The 16,910-nt window shown below is 40.8% G+C and overlaps 1 protein-coding gene across 1 annotated transcript in view; it reads left to right on the forward strand.

Annotated features, from left to right (window-relative positions):
* The window catches only part of utrn (utrophin), a 664,298-nt gene that overhangs the window by 201,909 nt on the left and 445,479 nt on the right, over positions 1-16,910 (forward strand). The window contains exons 27-35 of the mRNA XM_067989572.1: positions 1,266-1,400; positions 3,202-3,351; positions 4,567-4,728; positions 6,179-6,307; positions 7,448-7,621; positions 10,167-10,322; positions 12,194-12,364; positions 12,740-12,919; positions 15,245-15,373. Of these exons, the coding sequence (XP_067845673.1) occupies positions 1,266-1,400; positions 3,202-3,351; positions 4,567-4,728; positions 6,179-6,307; positions 7,448-7,621; positions 10,167-10,322; positions 12,194-12,364; positions 12,740-12,919; positions 15,245-15,373 (1,386 nt within the window). The remainder of the gene's footprint in view (positions 1-1,265; positions 1,401-3,201; positions 3,352-4,566; positions 4,729-6,178; positions 6,308-7,447; positions 7,622-10,166; positions 10,323-12,193; positions 12,365-12,739; positions 12,920-15,244; positions 15,374-16,910) is intronic.

Raw genomic sequence — 16,910 nt, forward strand, 5'->3', positions numbered from 1 at the left:
CTCCTCCAGTCTATCCACATAACTAAAGTCCCTCATCCCTGGAATCATTCTAGTAAATCTCTTCTGCACTCTCTGTAAGGCCTTCACATCTTTCCTAAAGTGCGGTGCCCAGAACTGGATATAATATTCCAGTTGTGGCCGAACCAGTGTTTTATAAAGTTTCATCATGACTTCCTTGTTTTTGTACTCAATGCCTCTATTTATAAAGCCCAGGATTCCGTATACTTTTTTAACTGCTTTCTCAACCTGCCCTGCCACCTTCAATGATTTGTGCACATATACCGCCAGATCTCTCTGTTCCTGTATCCCTTTTAGAATTGTGCCCTCTAGTTTATATTGCTGCTTCTCGTTCTTCTTACCGAAATGTAACACCTCGCATTGTTCTGCATTAAATTTCATCTGCCATGTGACCGCCCATTCCACCAGCCTGTCTATATCCTCTTGAAGTCTATCACTATCCTTCTCACTGTTCATTACACTGGACACTTTGTGTCATCTGCAGATTTTGAAATTGTGCCCTGTACAGCCAAGTCCAAGTCATTAATATATGTCAAGAAGAGCAGTGGTCCTAGTACTGACCCCTGGGGAACACCACTGTACACCTCCCTCCAGTCCAAAAAACAACTGTTCACCACTGCTCTCTGTTTCCTGTTACTTAACCAATTTTGTATCCATTGCTGATACTGCCCCTTTTATTCCATGGGCTTCAATCTTGATATCAAGCCTATTATGTGGCACTTTATCAAACGCCTTTTGAAAGTCCATATACACCACATCAACTGCATTGCCCTCCTCTACCCTCTCTGTTACCCCATCAAAAAACTCAATCAAGTTAGTTAAATACGATTTGCCTTTAATAAATCTGTGCTGGCTTTCCCTGATCAATCCACACTTGTCCAAGTGACTGTTAATTCTGGGCCGGATGACCGTTTGTAAAAGTTTCCCTATCATCAAGGTTAAACTGACTGGTTGGGTTTATCCTTTCACCCTTTTTTTGAACAAGGGTGTAACATTTGCAATTCTCCAGAACTCTTGCACTGCCCCTGTATCTACGGATGTTTGGAAGATTATGGCCAGTAGCTCTGCAATTTCCACCCTTACTTCCCTCAACAACCTAGGATGCATCCCATCCGGACCGGGTGACTTATCTCCTAGTAGTACAGCCAGCCTTTCCAGTACATCCTTTATAAATTTTTTGCCTATCCCAGTGTCCATGTTTTTTCTCAATCTAGCCAATGCTTTCTGTTTTTACCCCTCTGCCACAGGAAGTATGGTCTTGCTGGTGTGAGTTGCTCCTTTACTTAGACTTAGAAAACAACTGGTTGAAGAATCTGGAGGAGAAGTTGCATACTGCAGAGAATGTACCAGACAACACTGAAGCTGTTAGTGAGCTTCTTGAGGTAACAAGTTTATTAAAAATTCAATGTTTGGAGCTTGAAAATGTAGCTGCCTTAAACTATATGCAAATGTTTTAGAACCAGGAAAGTAGGACATTACAACTCACGGGTAATGCATTCAGGGTGCATTCACGCTACAGCTGTGGTATTGATGGGCACCTGCCCATTCCAGGCTGGCATGGGCTGCTTCATTATCGGAGGGATTGTGAATGGAGCTATCCAACACGCTGTAAAGCACTCAGCTATCTCACTGTATGTAATAAATGACATATAAATGTAGGTTATTGTAGGTTATTACTTTAAATCTCTGTAATAAAACACTTTCTCTGTTATAAAACATTTCCTTTTATGCTGTGTGGTTATTGTTCATAGCAGTAATGGAAAGTGAGTCTTTAAACTTTATTAAGAAGGCTTGCTTGCAAGGAAACTAAACTGTACACTTTGTTACAATTGAAAGAAAAGGTGGGTAGTGTCTTCACAGGTGGTAGACACTCGAGTTCAGATATCATTCATGAGTTTTTGCAATTTGCATTTTCTGAACTGTTTTCATTGTGTGACAGCCTCATAACACACTCCCAGCCACATTGTGTTCTCAGTGTAATGGCGTTTGAATATAATGTTTGGCAAGAAGCTCATTAACTTTTTCTCTTTCCAAATACAATAAAGTGTAATACATTGTTGTTAACTATAATTTGGCATGTAACCCCACCCCCTCCCCACATTGCAGCGGCTGCAGCTTTGAGGGTGTTTTTAACCAGTCTGAGACGTGAAGCTGCAGTTTGGATTGCAGCCAGGCAGAGCCCTGTTTAAATTTCTTGGCTCCTGTGTCACTGGAACCCCATCTGTCCTGCCCAGGAGAAGGCTCTCTATACGCCTGGATACACACATGCACAGAGCTTTTTTCCAACAGTTAGAAATGTAAATGTTTAGAAAGTGAGGAGAGGTGAATCCCAGCTCTCAACACTTGCATTGAAGGGGGGTGGGGGGGGGGGGGCTAGTGGGGTTAGGAAGTGTCCAGAGCTCCAACAGACCACTGTCCCCCAGCACCTTGTAAAACCAGGTGTGATACCATACTGGATTTACACTCCATGCAGCGTCAAACCAAAGTGGTGTGAAGTATCCCATCCTAATAAGGGCGTCTCACTCCACTTTGCTCTGATTCTGGATTTACACAGTCAATTTAGCATCAATTTGGAGTAATTTCCACTTTGAATCACCACCAAACTGGCATGCTACGTTTCATAATTGAAGAATTAATTGCTGAGGGATTTCACTCTTGGGTTTTCATTCCAGATTGTAAGACTTGCCCTTACATTTTTCCCTATTCTAATACCACCTGCAGTGAGTATACGGTGATAATATTTTAACTTGGAAACGTTATACTGTTATGGTCCATGTTCTTGAAAGAATATATTGTGTTCTGCACTTGGAGTCTGTGAACCATCTGTTGTACCTGATGAGCTTTGTATAACATGTGCTCTTCCCACCATAGATAATGGCATGTTCTTCCCAGAGTGCCCCCATTGTACTCAATGTTACGCACAGAGATTTTGCAGTGACATTGCTTTGTCTGGTGATGGTATGGTTAAAAATACTGCATTCTTTAGATATGCTGGCATTTTAAATCACAAAGTTCAAGTTCCGTTTAGTATTTTTGGAAGCGTTTGCTGATTTGTCTGTGGCTACTAAGATTCCCATGACTGAGGCTGTTCAGTGCTCTTGTTGTTTAATTGACCTCTGACATGACTTGGCTGGGACAAACATTTCACTTACTTTGCTCTGTACTTTATTCCCCACCCATCAGTCCCTCGAGTCTGTGCTGCGTCATCCAGCAGATAATCGAACACAGATCCGTGAACTGGGCCAAACGTTGATTGATGGCGGAATTTTGGATGAACTTATAAGTGAAAAGCTGGAGGTATTCAACGCTCGATACGAAGAGCTCAGTCACCAGGTGGGAGGTCCTCGACAGTACAATTGTCCTGAACTGTTAACCCTAAAAAGCCTTAGTGTTGCTTGTATGTTAGTGAAATTTCACAGGCATTTGTTGGAGGAAGTATTTTATTCTGGATTAATTGCCTGACTAACTTTTTTTGTAAGTGGGTAGTCTGCCAAAAATGAATGGGATTACAAGTCTGTTGGGCACCCAATGAAACGTGTGGTTTGTGTCTGCCAGATTGTGAGGCTGCTAAACTATGAATAGCAAATTAACCATCAAATCAGTATTCGAGTGTTCCACATTGGAGACCAAATCTATTTCCATGCTCATGACCTAATGAAATGTACTCTGCCTTCTCGCAACTGCCCTGAAATTCTAAGCTTTTTTCTTCTTTAGATTCTAAGTTTGAAAATATTGCTAACTGTACAGATCTGATTTAAAAGCCTTTCAAATTATAATGGATTCAGGGAAAAGAAAAAACTCTGAATTTAGTTATGGAAATGAGGTTTTGTGTGTGGGTAAAACAATAATTTACTGTGAATACTGTCTCTCCTTGGAATAGGTTTCCAGAATGACCTTTTGTGGGGCACTACTATAATCCTGAGTGTAGTAAAGCATCTCTAAATAACCTTGTATCTAATATTGTAACGTCAGTATGTCTAACACTGTAGTACATTTACAACAGGAGTGATCCAGGTTAACCATTTGACACAGTGAGTCAATCATGTTCTGACATTGGTCCATGCTAACCATACTACACAATGGACCAATCAGATCCCAGTTTTGGTCCCTGATAACCACACTACACATTTGGACCAATTGGATCAAAGTTTTGGGCCATGCTAAACACACTACACCACAAACTCATCTGATCCTCAAAAGTTTAGAAACATGATAAGTTTTTATTTTTAGGGATCTATTTTGAATTATTTTAAGCGTTTTTAAAAATAATTTTTCCTTTTTCCTTTGAAGTCAGGACCTGGTCTGTTCAGCCTCTGTCTAACCCAGCCCTTCTGCCCTGTGATTCTTAATCCTGACTTGGACAGTTGCATGTGATATAGTATTCATCACCCCCAGTTCCTTCAGCCCAAGAACCTCTCTTCCTGCATTTCACTACCTCATACTGGGATTGCGAGCAATATCATGGGAGTCTCCCACAGTTGTGCATTGAATGAGGTTTCCTTATAGTAGATTGTTACCAGACCTCTTCTGTCCTTGTTGGTTTTATAGGCTGTGAGCAAGCAGATCTCACTGGAGCAGCAATTACAAATGTCTCAAGAAAATGAACAGCTAATGCATGACTTGCAAGAGTCACTTGGACAACTAGATAAACAGCTAACTTCATATCTGACGGATCGCATAGATGCCTTACAGATGCCACAGGAAGCTCAGGTTATAGAAATGTTTTTTTTAATTGTGTATAATTAGTGAAAGAACTTGTCCTCCCCTCCCTCATGGCATTTTCTAGGCTACCGAACGTGTTCACTCCATCTTGGCTGGTTATATTGTGCTTCAGTTATTTGATGCTGATCAAGATGAAGGCTATCAGTACTCGGAATGAAGTCTTTTCTGTGCTCAGTTATTGCAGGGGTCAGAATTCTCTTAGTTAGCCGACTATCTGTGTACATGGAAACCCATCACGTTTGTCTCCAAACCAAGTTGTTGAGAAATCTTAATGTGTAGAATTTGTTTGCTCATTGTGGAGTTCACACTCTTTCTTCCCCTCCTTCTCCATAGGGTACACATTCTTACCAAAGACCAGAGAGGTTAGGCACAGTTTGGCATAGCCAAGGTATAGAGACCTGAAACTCTGCACAGGAGTTTGCTGGAGTTAAACCCGATAAAGCATGCTGTTTACTAGAGCAGATCACTGGTAAACTTCCTAATGCTTGTCCAGCCAAGACCACCCTACCCGTTGGGGTATTCACTTTCTAGAGTGAGAAGGATCCCACTCCAATGACAGGCCTAATCCTCCAGGTTCCATTAGAGAGGCTGGTTGGCTGATCTCATTAACAATGCCCTGGGGTAATGTGGACTTGCCAGCTTCAGGATTTGGATAATCAAGTCTGCCACAGGGGGTTGACTTGGTCGCCAACATGGCATTGAAGGGACAAAAGGCGCAATGTGAGTTTATTATTTAATTTGGGGAAATGCCTTTTTATCTCCACACAATGGGCGACATGGACATGTTGGGCCGAAGGGCCTGTTTCCATGTTGTAAACATCTATGATTCTATGGTTTGATAGGGTAGACATAGAGAAAATGTTTGCACTTGTGGGGGAGTCTAAAATTAGAGGTCATAAATATAAGATAGTCGTTAATAAATCCAATAGGGAATTCAGGGGAAACGTCTTTACCCAAAGAGTGGTGAGAATGTAGAATGTGCTAACACAAGGAGTAGTTGAAGCAAATAGTGTAGATGCATTTAAGGGGAAGCGAGATAAGCACATGAGAGAGAAAGGAATAGAAGGATATGGTGATAGGGTTATATGAAGTAGGGAGGGGGGAGGCTCATGTGGAGCATAAATGCCGGCATAGAACAGTTGGGCTAAATGACCTGTTTCTGTGCTTTAGACACTATGTAACTATCAACAAAAAAAAGCACAATTATTAAAAATGTTATGTTTGGATCTTGGAGCTCAACTTGAAAACAAACATGTAATTGACCAGGCAGTACATGGTTAGCAGCTCCTCTCCTGATACTTAGCTACTGTCATAACTTGAAAGCATGAAGATTAGATGCTTGTGATTTAAAGAGCTAAATATTTCTCTGGTGGAGTTCTGTAAGGAGGTTCACAATGTGACTTTTGATCTTGTCATTTTTTTTCTATATTATTAATAGAAAATTCAGGCAGATATTGCAACCCATGAGGCCAGCTTGGAGGAGATGAAGATGAGAAATGTGGGGGCCCTTCCTTTAGTACATAACAGGCCTTATTCTCGCGGTGGCACTCAATTGGATTTGCTTCAGGTATGTGTGGGTTTGAATGAAGATTCAGGGACTTTTAACACTAGGTTTTGGAATGATTCAAACAAACAAGGCATTTGTGCATGACTTAAGCAACTTTTAGATGCAAAAATCTCAGATTGAATAAAAGTTACAATTCAGAAGTAGTTCTAATAATGCTAAAATTTGTATATTGTACACTTGTTACATTAGGAGTCTTCTGTTTTGGATTAGTTTTGGCAAGTGTGAGCATTGCGCACTTTCTCACATACACTAACTAAAAGAACATCAGTCGGAAGTCTACTTGACCTGGCTAGTATATGAGCACTGCTGATTATTAAAATTGGACAAGTAGCAGAAAAATTAATGGAGCTACTGATCCAGATGATTTTCTCTTCTGCTTTTAAGATCAGAAATCTGTTTTAGGTATCATGTGCAGTATGATAGACTAGAATGCTTTCTGGGAGTAACGTCTAGACTGTAGCCTGGGATCGTTAACTTTTTAAAAAATAACATTGCAGGCTTAAGTTTATTTTTAATTTTGTCTCCTTTCAGCCTTGCTCTACTTTATCTTCTACGCATTGAGTCACCAGGGCCATGCTGTCTATCCTTTCGTAAAGTAGATTTACAGTCGATTCAAATTGCAGATCAGGATTCTAGTTGTGCAACTTTTGTGGTTCAACTCTAAATTGAAATAAGTTTGTATATTTTACAGTGCTGGTTGATGTTTCAGCCACTAATACTTCTATAATCTGTATCTTACTCGTGTGTATCTCTATCTCCCTATATCTGTTTCTTTAGGGTTTTGCTGCACTGAGGACTATATACGGTAGTTTGGGTTTTCACTTTATTCTTGTTTGTCTTTGTCTTTACATGTGTGTGTGCTTTTGTATATGTTGTGTATTCTGTATACTATAATTGTCTTCTAAACCAGGGTTGATAAAAGCTTTTGGTCTTTATGGGCTGAATAGGTACGTGCCATGGGTCCCCTATATAGTTTAAATTCATGACCCCATTAATTTGCATACACCTCAAGTTACTGATGTCTTTTCTTTCTGTGTTTTTTCTAGATTGCTGTAAATACTTTCTTGTAAAACTAATCAAGCATAAGACATCATGCAGCATACCAATCTTTACTACTTTGACGTTTTGTATCATTGACAGAGGAAACTTCGAGAAGTGTCAACAAAATTCCAACTTTTCCAGAAACCAGCAAATTTTGAGCAGCGAATGTTAGATTGTAAACGAGTTTTGGATAGAGTTAAAGAAGAACTACATGTGTTGGACATGAGGAGTGTTGAGCCTGAGGAAATACAGCCCCAAATGGATAATTGTATGGTAAGGATCATGGAATATTACTGCATAGAACAGGCCATTTGGCCCATTAAGTCTGTTACTGTACAAAATGACAGGAAAATATCATCAGGCCTGTTGAAGTACAGTGCAACCGTGTACACCATTTATCCACCCCATAGTCATGTGATCACCTGGCAGAGGCTTAAAAAAAATGCAGTAAAATGCCTGGAGCTTCAAATGCTAGGAGATTGCAGAGCTGGGGAACAACAACCACTTGCATTTATATAGCACCTTTTAATGTAGCAAAATGTCCCGAGGTGCTATCAGATAGAAATTGACACCGAGCCAAAGAAGGAGACATTTAGACAGGTGACAAAAAGCTTGGTTAAAGAGGGAAGTTTTAAGGAGCGTCTTAAAGGAGGAGAGAAAGGTAGAGAGGCTTAGGGAGGAGTACAGCTGAGCCTTTGATCTGATTGTTCTGTTTCCCAACTGCATTTCAGTTTCCCAGCATTCAGTGAGAGAGTCCGCTGTTCTGTTGGCACACAGAACTGTCTCTTTCTGGACTGCTTCAAGTGCTTCACGTCGAATTAATTACTTTTGAATCACCGTTGCTTTGTAAGCAAATGCCCAATTATTCTATTTTGTTGGTTTTGGTTGAGGGAGGAATGTTGACTAGGACACCAGGAGAACTCCCTGCTCCTCTGAGATTAGTGCCATGGGATCATTTACGTCCACCTGAACAGACGAATGGGCCTTTGGTTTAACATCTCATTTGAAAGATGGCACCTTTGTTGATGCAGTACTCCCACAGTACTCGACTGTAGTGTCGACCTAGATTATGTGCTGAAGTCTTGGGTTGGGACTTGAACCCACAACCTTCTGGCTCTGGCGAGAGTGCTACCAGTTTAGCGAAGCTGACAGTATAATTAAAATTACCCCCACAGCAAACAGTAGGGTTAATCTCATAACGTGCATATGTAATTATGTAGTCTCTCGTCAGTTTGCTAGATGTTTGTTTTGTAACTTCATACAGTTAAATCATTCTGTCTGCAGGTGTTCTAAATGGTGAGAAATAAAAAAAAGACGTGACTCAAATTAAATCTGGATTTGTAGTGTAAATATGACTGCGCACTCATTGTCAGTGTAACTATTTACTTGTTTATGTCTCATGCCTTTGGATGCTGATAAAATACTCTGTTAAATTACTAGAATCATAGAATAGAATCATAGAAGTTTACAACATGGAAACAGGCCCTTCGGCCCAACATGTCCATGTCGCCCAGTTTATACCACTAAGCTAGTCCCAATTGCCTGCACTTGGCCCATATCCCTCTATACCCATCTTACCCATGTAACTGTCCAAATGCTTTTTAAAAGACAAAATTGTACCCGCCTCTACTACTGCCTCTGGCAGCTCGTTCCAGACACTCACCACCCTTTGAGTGAAAAAATTGCCCCTCTGGACCCTTTTGTATCTCTCCCCTCTCACCTTAAATCTATGCCCTCTCGTTATAAACTCCTCTACCTTTGGGAAAAGATTTTGACTATCTACCTTATCTATGCCCCTCATTATTTTATAGACTTCTATAAGATCACCCCTCAACCTCCTACTCTCCAGGGAAAAAAGTCCCAGTCTATCTAACCTCTCCCTATAAGTCAAACCATCAAGTCCCGGTAGCATCCTAGTAAATCTTTTCTGCACTCTTTCTAGTTTAATAATATCCTTTCTATAATAGGGTGACCAGAACTGTACACTGACACATAGGACTGTTTAGTCTGTGGGTCCCTATTTCTGAGATTGTTGAAGGCAGAGTGTAATAAACCACAAACTACCTTTTATAATTGTGTAATCTTTGTTTTATACTGTGCGGCTGCATTACAAGAACCCGTTCCTCATTCTCTTTGCATTGTTCCAGTTTTATATGCCTTTTCACTACAATCAGCATAGCACTGGCTTAAATTAAATTCTGCACATTGCAAACAAATCATATTTACTGCACCAAAGCAAGAAAAACAAAAATGGCCTTCCTTACCAGGATTTTGCAGAAATGAGGATTTGGTCCCCGGATGTGGCACGAGCAACACAATTCTGAAGTTTTTTTCCCCATCAGACTTGAATGTATACGCATCATATCGGACGTGCATGTATATGCCACTGACTACACTTCTTTTCTGAACATTTTAAATGCTATTTTGACTTTTCATTCATATCATGATCTTGGATGCATTTTGTATAACGTACAATTTTACTGAAAATTCTTTCTTTTCAAAACACCTTTATTAACACTTTTTAGCAAACAAAAATGTTGAACAAATTAGTAAAAAAAAGGCTTGATTTACACAATCATTTGTTGAGCTATGGGAAGCACATTTTACTATTTAAATAGTATTGGCACAACTACCAAGTTAAGGATTAACTGTTATGCATTTAGTTTAATTGGAGCTTTCCTTTTTCCCCCACGGGCAACAAAAAGGTTGTATTGTGAAGCACTTCTAAACATCAGAACACTCCATGTCTTATTCACAGTTCTGCTGGTGGTAAGTTCCGTTGCTGTGTTGGCCAACCAAATACTTTTTTCTTGTTTAGAAACTATACAAAACTCTGAGTGAGGTGAAGCTTGAGGTGGAGACAGTAATAAAGACTGGGCGCCAGATTGTTCAGAAACAGCAGACGGACAACCCCAAACTGATGGATGAGCAGTTGACAGCTCTGAAACTCCTGTACAATGACCTGGGTGCTCAGGTAAGCAGGGCAAATGGTCCAAGTAGATATTGGGGCGATTTAGTAATGACTGATAAAAATGATTCAAGATAATCAGTTGCTGCTTTATTTAAAAGTTGGAATGTTCAATTTGACTAGTGTAAAAACTTGAGTTGAATATAGTCAAGATGTCCAAATTATTCAGATTTACATTTTTTCAATCATCAGAATGGGAGGGGATGTCATAACATAATGTGTACTTGACAAGTTTTGAGCTTGATGAGTTTAGACAGTGGAAACCTTATTTTGAATTGCTAGCAGTGCTGCCATTGGCAAGTTCCTTCCAGCTGCTCTGGGATATCGAAAATGGCATCTCAACGCTACAGTGAGATTAGCTTTGCTTTCATCGCAGTAATAGACTCTTCTCTTCTGCATTAACTAAAATCTTAATTTTGTATGCTGATTGTGCTGTCATCTTAGAAAGCCCTGAGAGTTAAGAGGACCATGTTTATTGCTTTGTTAGCAGCGACCCTGCAAGAAATGAGCGCTTCATTCAGTACACGTTCAATACAACTGAAATGGCTAGTAATCCACTAGTCCTAGGCCATGGCTACCGTTCTCATCTCTCCCTGCCCCCTTCCTCGTCCCACGGAATGGCCTTCAACTGGTTACTTCTGTTGGGATGATTTAGGGTGGCAGTGGGATGCTAAGCTGGCTTCCAGGTGGGAAAGTTAGCCAGGGTTCCCATTATGATTGCTAACCACCATTGGAAACTGCATTTATGTGAACCTTGGCTAAAAGCAGTCTAAAGGCTCGATTTTGGTGTTTCTACGATGACGAATAGTCTGTCAGCATTAACTGTTTAGGTTCATGCATGAAGAATGGACACTTGTGGGAGGTCCTGGGGGATGCTTGGTGTCTGCTAACCATGCAGCTGTATAATGCCATCCAGATAGGGAAGAGAGGAAACAGTAGGAGAATTGAACCTATATCTCTGCCTGGGAGAGTGATTTGATTATAAGGAGACTCATCAACCAAAAACCAAACAAAAGTACCCCCCTTTTAAAGGGGCACAACCATAACAACAAAGGAAACGTAAAAACTTAAATAATATTGTTACCGGTGTCCACTGTACACTCCAGGCCCTGCGGCATCCACCGGTTGCGGAAGGCCTCAAGGGTACCGGTGGACACCATGTGTGCCCTCTCCAGGGCCCACCTGGGCGCAGACAAGACTGCGGAACAGAGGCAGGCAGCCAGAGCGACTACCCCTACGGGCCACATCCAGCCTGGACCTGTGAATGGCCACCTTGGCAAAGCCCAGGAGCAGACCCACGAGGTGGTCCTTTGACTTATCTGCCCCCAACCTGCGCCAGGTGGCCAAAGATTAGGAGCGTGGGACTGAAGTGGAGCCAAAAGTAGAGGAGCAGCCCCTTTGAATGGTGGAAGGGGGCTGTAACCTCTCACAATTAACAAAAATATAGAACACGGTCACTCACAGGCTGTAAAAATTACAGGCGGCGTGCGAGTTCGTAAAATGAGACTGCACCCTGCAACACTCTTCACCCCAGATCCCCAATGGTGCAGAGGAGGACTCCCGCATAGAGAGCCCTCCATTGGGACCCCTGCTTCCGCCGGACAGCAGGATGGTACGCCAAGGCGTGTCTGGACAGAAGACAAGGGCACGGAGATGAAGAGTGTGCAGAAATAACCCGTACGAGAAATCCCTCCGCGCAGAGTGGAATGGCACGGAGCGAATTTCCGGGAGTCAGCTCAACTTGTGAGGCACAGGTTCCCAAGGGAGGTTTCGGGTCCTCGCGCCACTAAGAAATTCCACTTAGCATTACCAAGGCAATTTTAGTTTATAATTTCATAGCAGTCCCATCTTTTACATGTATTGCTCTTTGCTTGCAGGTCACTGAAGGGAAACAGGATCTAGAAAAGGCCTTGCAACTATCTCGCAAGTGGTCGAATGAGACCAAGTCACTTTTGGAGTGGTTGGCAGCTACAGAAGATGAAGTGATCCAAAAATCACCTGCAGGGGGGATACCTGTTAATTTGGATTTAGAAATCAAGTGGACTAGAGTGAGAATTTTTGTTCCTTCTCTTGATTAAGGATTTGGCCTCTTGCTTTTTCTCTCCTCACTAGTTGGCAGCTGGGCCTCATTACATGGGGAGTTTCAGGCATGAATTGCGATTGTATGTGAAGTGTAAACTATTATAGGAGATGTGGCTGAGCAAATAGCCACACAGGCCTGACCTTAGTTACAGGATGGTGTCTTGTCATGTTCTATTCAAATCTTTATTGCAGGATCAGACCAGAGTAATTAGGCCAGGTTTTGATGGGCTATTTGCCTTATTCCAATCCAGCCTTTTTAAAGTGGGATGCTTAGTGGTTTATGCAATCAATATGGATTTGTTTATTAGGAGTGAGTAACATACAAATGATCCTTTTTACAGTTAATTCTGAAAGATTTGGAGGCAAGGAAAGCTGAACTGGGAAGCATCACTGAGAGTAGTGCTGCACTGCAGGGTCTGGTGGAAGGCAGTGAACGCGTTCTGGAGGACAACCTGTGCACACTTAACACCAGCTGGAACAGGGTCCGCACTTTGGCACAGGGGTGGTGTGGCAGACTGCTGGTAAGTAATGTCACAGCAAGTGGTTGAGAGGTCACCACAATCAAATTTGACAAAAGGACATAAATCAGTTCAATCTTATTGAAAACCAGCAAAGAGCTCATATTTGTATGACTGCCCGCATTGTGCATTGCAGTAATACTGGAATGCTTGGAGAGTAATTTACAGTAAGAGGTATGATTACTGGAGGCTTTAAGTCCATTTGTGTGAATGCAACCTGTAGGTGCTCCTCTTAGACTGTCAATCAGATGAGTGGGTGATTCTGGTTGACTAATACCCATTACTATTGCAAATATGTATTACTTTCTAATCACTTGACATTGCCTGAGCTTTTTGAAAGAGGTGTGTGTTTCTTGCAATAGTGCAGTACCCAACCACAAAGTGGAGCTGTTGGTCTCTTGCTCTCTGTGCATTGTAAACTGCTTTGATACCACTACCTAGGAGTGGCAAAATCAAGTTTACGTCAGTCAAGAAAGGAGGTATTGATGACTTTAGAACTTTAGAAGCCTTACAGAGAACTGTAACTACTAATGGCCCTAATCAACTGTGTGGAAAAGAAGGGCTCAATTTGGGCCAAGAAAAACCCACTGAATTTAAAAAATAAAAAACAAAGTTTTCATACTATAATTACATGCCAATATTATCTTGTAATCATTTAAATATGTTTGCACAATATACACGGTGCTAAAACTATGGATAAAATAGGAATATACATCTGTCTGATGCATATTTGATTAAATTTCCACATTAGAGTTTTTTAAAATTCGAGTTAGGATAAATGCATTCTTCCTCATATGCAATTAGGTAATAGAAATTACAGTACAGCATGAGGCCAATCAGTGCTGGCTCTTAAACTAATCTCATTTCCCTGCCCGTTCCCCATTTCCTTTTCTATTCTTCCTTTTCAAATACTTATCCAATTCACTTTTAAATGCTGTTAATAATCTCTGCCTCCATAATCCTTTGTGGTAAAGCATTCCTTATTCTATCAACCATTTCTCCTGACGTCCCCTTCCTCCTTCTAGTGATAATCCTCAGTCCGTGCCTCCTTGTTACCGATTCACCAGCCAGTGAAAACAATCTTTCACTGTTTACTCTCAAAATCTTTCATAATCTTGAAAATCTTTATTAAATCCCTTGTAACTTTGTCTGTTACAGTGAGAAAAGCACCAATGTTAGAGCCTTTCTTTATAACCTCTCATTCTTGATATCATTCCAGTGAATCTTCACTGTATGCTTTTCCATTGCTCTAAAATCCTTTTTCTAATGGGAAGCCCAGAACTGCAATGCAATATTCCAACTGTGGCTTAACCAATGTCTTGTACATTATGCTTGTGTATATGGTCATGTTTACAACATACAAACAGACCTAAAATATAGCTTCTGACATAATAGGAATTCATCTCTGATCACCACACATTGCCCTGAAAATGAACAACTTCCCAATCAATATAAGGGAAAAATTTGATAGTTTGATGTAGTGAGAAACAAACACATAAAGGAAAAACTTGGCATGGTTCCAGAACGCTATTTAATTATTTTTCTTGCTGCAATCTAACCTCCTTCCTGTTGTAATGGTAACTAGCTTTTCATTTAAAATGGTTCTCTCCATATCCTTTTATATTTTTCTTTTCAAATACTTATCCAGTTCCCTTTTAAATGATATAATCCCTGCCTCAATAGCCATTTCTGACAAAGCATTCCATGTTCTAATAGCTCTCTGTGAATTAAAAAAAAAATTCTCCTTTCGTGCCTCCAATGATTGTTCAACTTTCATATACTGTATACAGATAAGGTTGCTATCCTTGTGGAATGCCACCTTTGAGACATCTCACTGGTGTTTTAATCAGGTGATCTCCTCCAGTTAAAATCAGGAAATTATGGGAAAATTATGCAAGAAGCCAAATCTTTTCCAACTCCTAATTTTAGAATTTTTTTCACAAACGCTCTTTGTGTTAAGTGGTCAGATGTAATTGAAAAGCTCCAATACAGCGGTGTCTAATACCATCACGTTTTTCTAAAACTTGTCACTTTGCATCATGTCCATACACACTTAATACCAATATATTGGTCTTTCATGTAATTGTACCTCGGGATAGTGTGAGTGAGTTGGTATGCCGTGTTACTGCAAACTTATTTCATAGTGATTAGCTTGTACCAACTGTGTCACCAACTTAAATGTTCCTCAGAAGAAGATACCTGCATGCAATGTTGATATCTTGTTGCTTTCTCCAATGTAACAATTCACTAAGCTACTTTATGGATAAAAGCACTAAAGGAATTTTCACACTGGAGTGCTAGACAGCTTTTTCATTTCTTTCTCTGTAGGATCATCAGAACCAGATGGAAGGCTTTGATCAGAATGTTGCCCATATAAGCACGTGGCTGTATCAAACTGAAATTCTGCTGGATGAGATTGATAAGAAGTCAGATGATGAAAGGGAGGAAATACTTAAGGTAAAAAATTACAAATGTGCCAGATTTCTCAGTGGCGGGAATTTACATCTTGAAGGACTTCGTTATGATATGTTCCCACAGACAAATGATATGGTGGTTCATGTAAAGAGGAAAAACTCCTGCGACACATTAGACACCACACATGGGTCATCAAAATCACATATTTCCCTCCCTTCCCCCCCCCCCCCCCCCCCACCCCATCACCAATCTCTCTGTAAATGCTTTTTGTGGTGCTACTTTTTTCAAGGCAGTGGCATTGGAAAGAATTAGTGTAATGAGGTAAGAACGTACAAGTGTAAGGTGCTCCTGGTCAGAGAAATGAGCGACAGGTCGGGGCCATGTTTTGGTACAAAGACTGAGAAAGACCCAAGCTGTAATAGGCATTTGTAACAGTTTTCCTCTTTTATTCAGTCCCTGCATACAAATGAATAAGTGGTCAGTCAAATCGGTAAAACCACTGGGATACTGTCTCTTTGAGTTCTGTACTATACCTGAACTGTACTGGGCTTTTCTGCCTTTCTCCAGTCCTGTTTCCTCATTAAGAAACAGACCTCAGTTTTCTTTCTTCCTTTTTAACACAGTTGATAAAAGTTCAGCCGTACGGTTTCATTTTTAAAAAGTTTTCCTCCAAGAGCCAATTGAATAGACATGAAAAGATTCAGCAGTTAAATAGAGTCTTATCAATATGGAGAAACAAAATGCAACATGAATGTTCTAACTTGTTGTTGGGTGGAGAGGCTGAACTTTCATTCCTGGTTGACTCCATTACTTTGAATCTCAAGCAATTACTATGGGACTCTTGGCCAATTGAGCACTTGCCAGAATTTAATACTAAAGTAACAAAATGTGACTGGAAACCAGAAGTCTATGATGATGACTTTAAAGAAATGAGAACCAGTTGAAAAATTTTAGAGGGAAAATACATTTTGGAAAAGGATTGATTATTTTCCATGACTTGATCAAGGAAGATGGTAAGAGGAGTGAATTGTCGCTGATGGCAGGGGAAAAAGAATTGGGTCAAAAAACCACAGTGTAGTCTTCAGTAGTAGGGACTGAGAGAAAAACCAAGTACTTGAACCCTGTGTGATACCAGAGTTATAAAGAGGAGGGAGTCTCATTTTTGTAGCCCTATGTCCCTTTGGTTTGGATGGCACCTAGAAAAGTGCTTGCATGGCTCAGTTGGTGGCACTGCCATTTCAGAGAAGGTCATATGTCCAAGTCCCACTTCAGAACTTGAGCACATAAACTAGGCTGGCATTTTAGTGCAGTACTGAGGGAGTGCTGCATTGTTGGAGATGCTGTTTTTTGGCTGAGACGTTAAACTGAGGCCCTGTCGACTTGCTCTGGTGGTCCTGAAAGATCCTTTGGTACTCTTTGAAGACGAGCAGGGGAGTTGTTCTGAAGCCCTGGCCAACATTCCTCCTTCAACCAAAAAAATGGTAAGTTTGGTTGCCATGTTTGCCCATGCAACTGTGACTGCATCTCAAAAGTAATTCATTGATCATCTTCCCAAATTTTGTGGATTTTGATACACACT

The sequence above is a fragment of the Heptranchias perlo genome, chromosome 8 (genome assembly GCF_035084215.1).
Source record: "Heptranchias perlo isolate sHepPer1 chromosome 8, sHepPer1.hap1, whole genome shotgun sequence".
Classification (NCBI taxonomy): Eukaryota; Metazoa; Chordata; class Chondrichthyes; order Hexanchiformes; family Hexanchidae; genus Heptranchias; species Heptranchias perlo.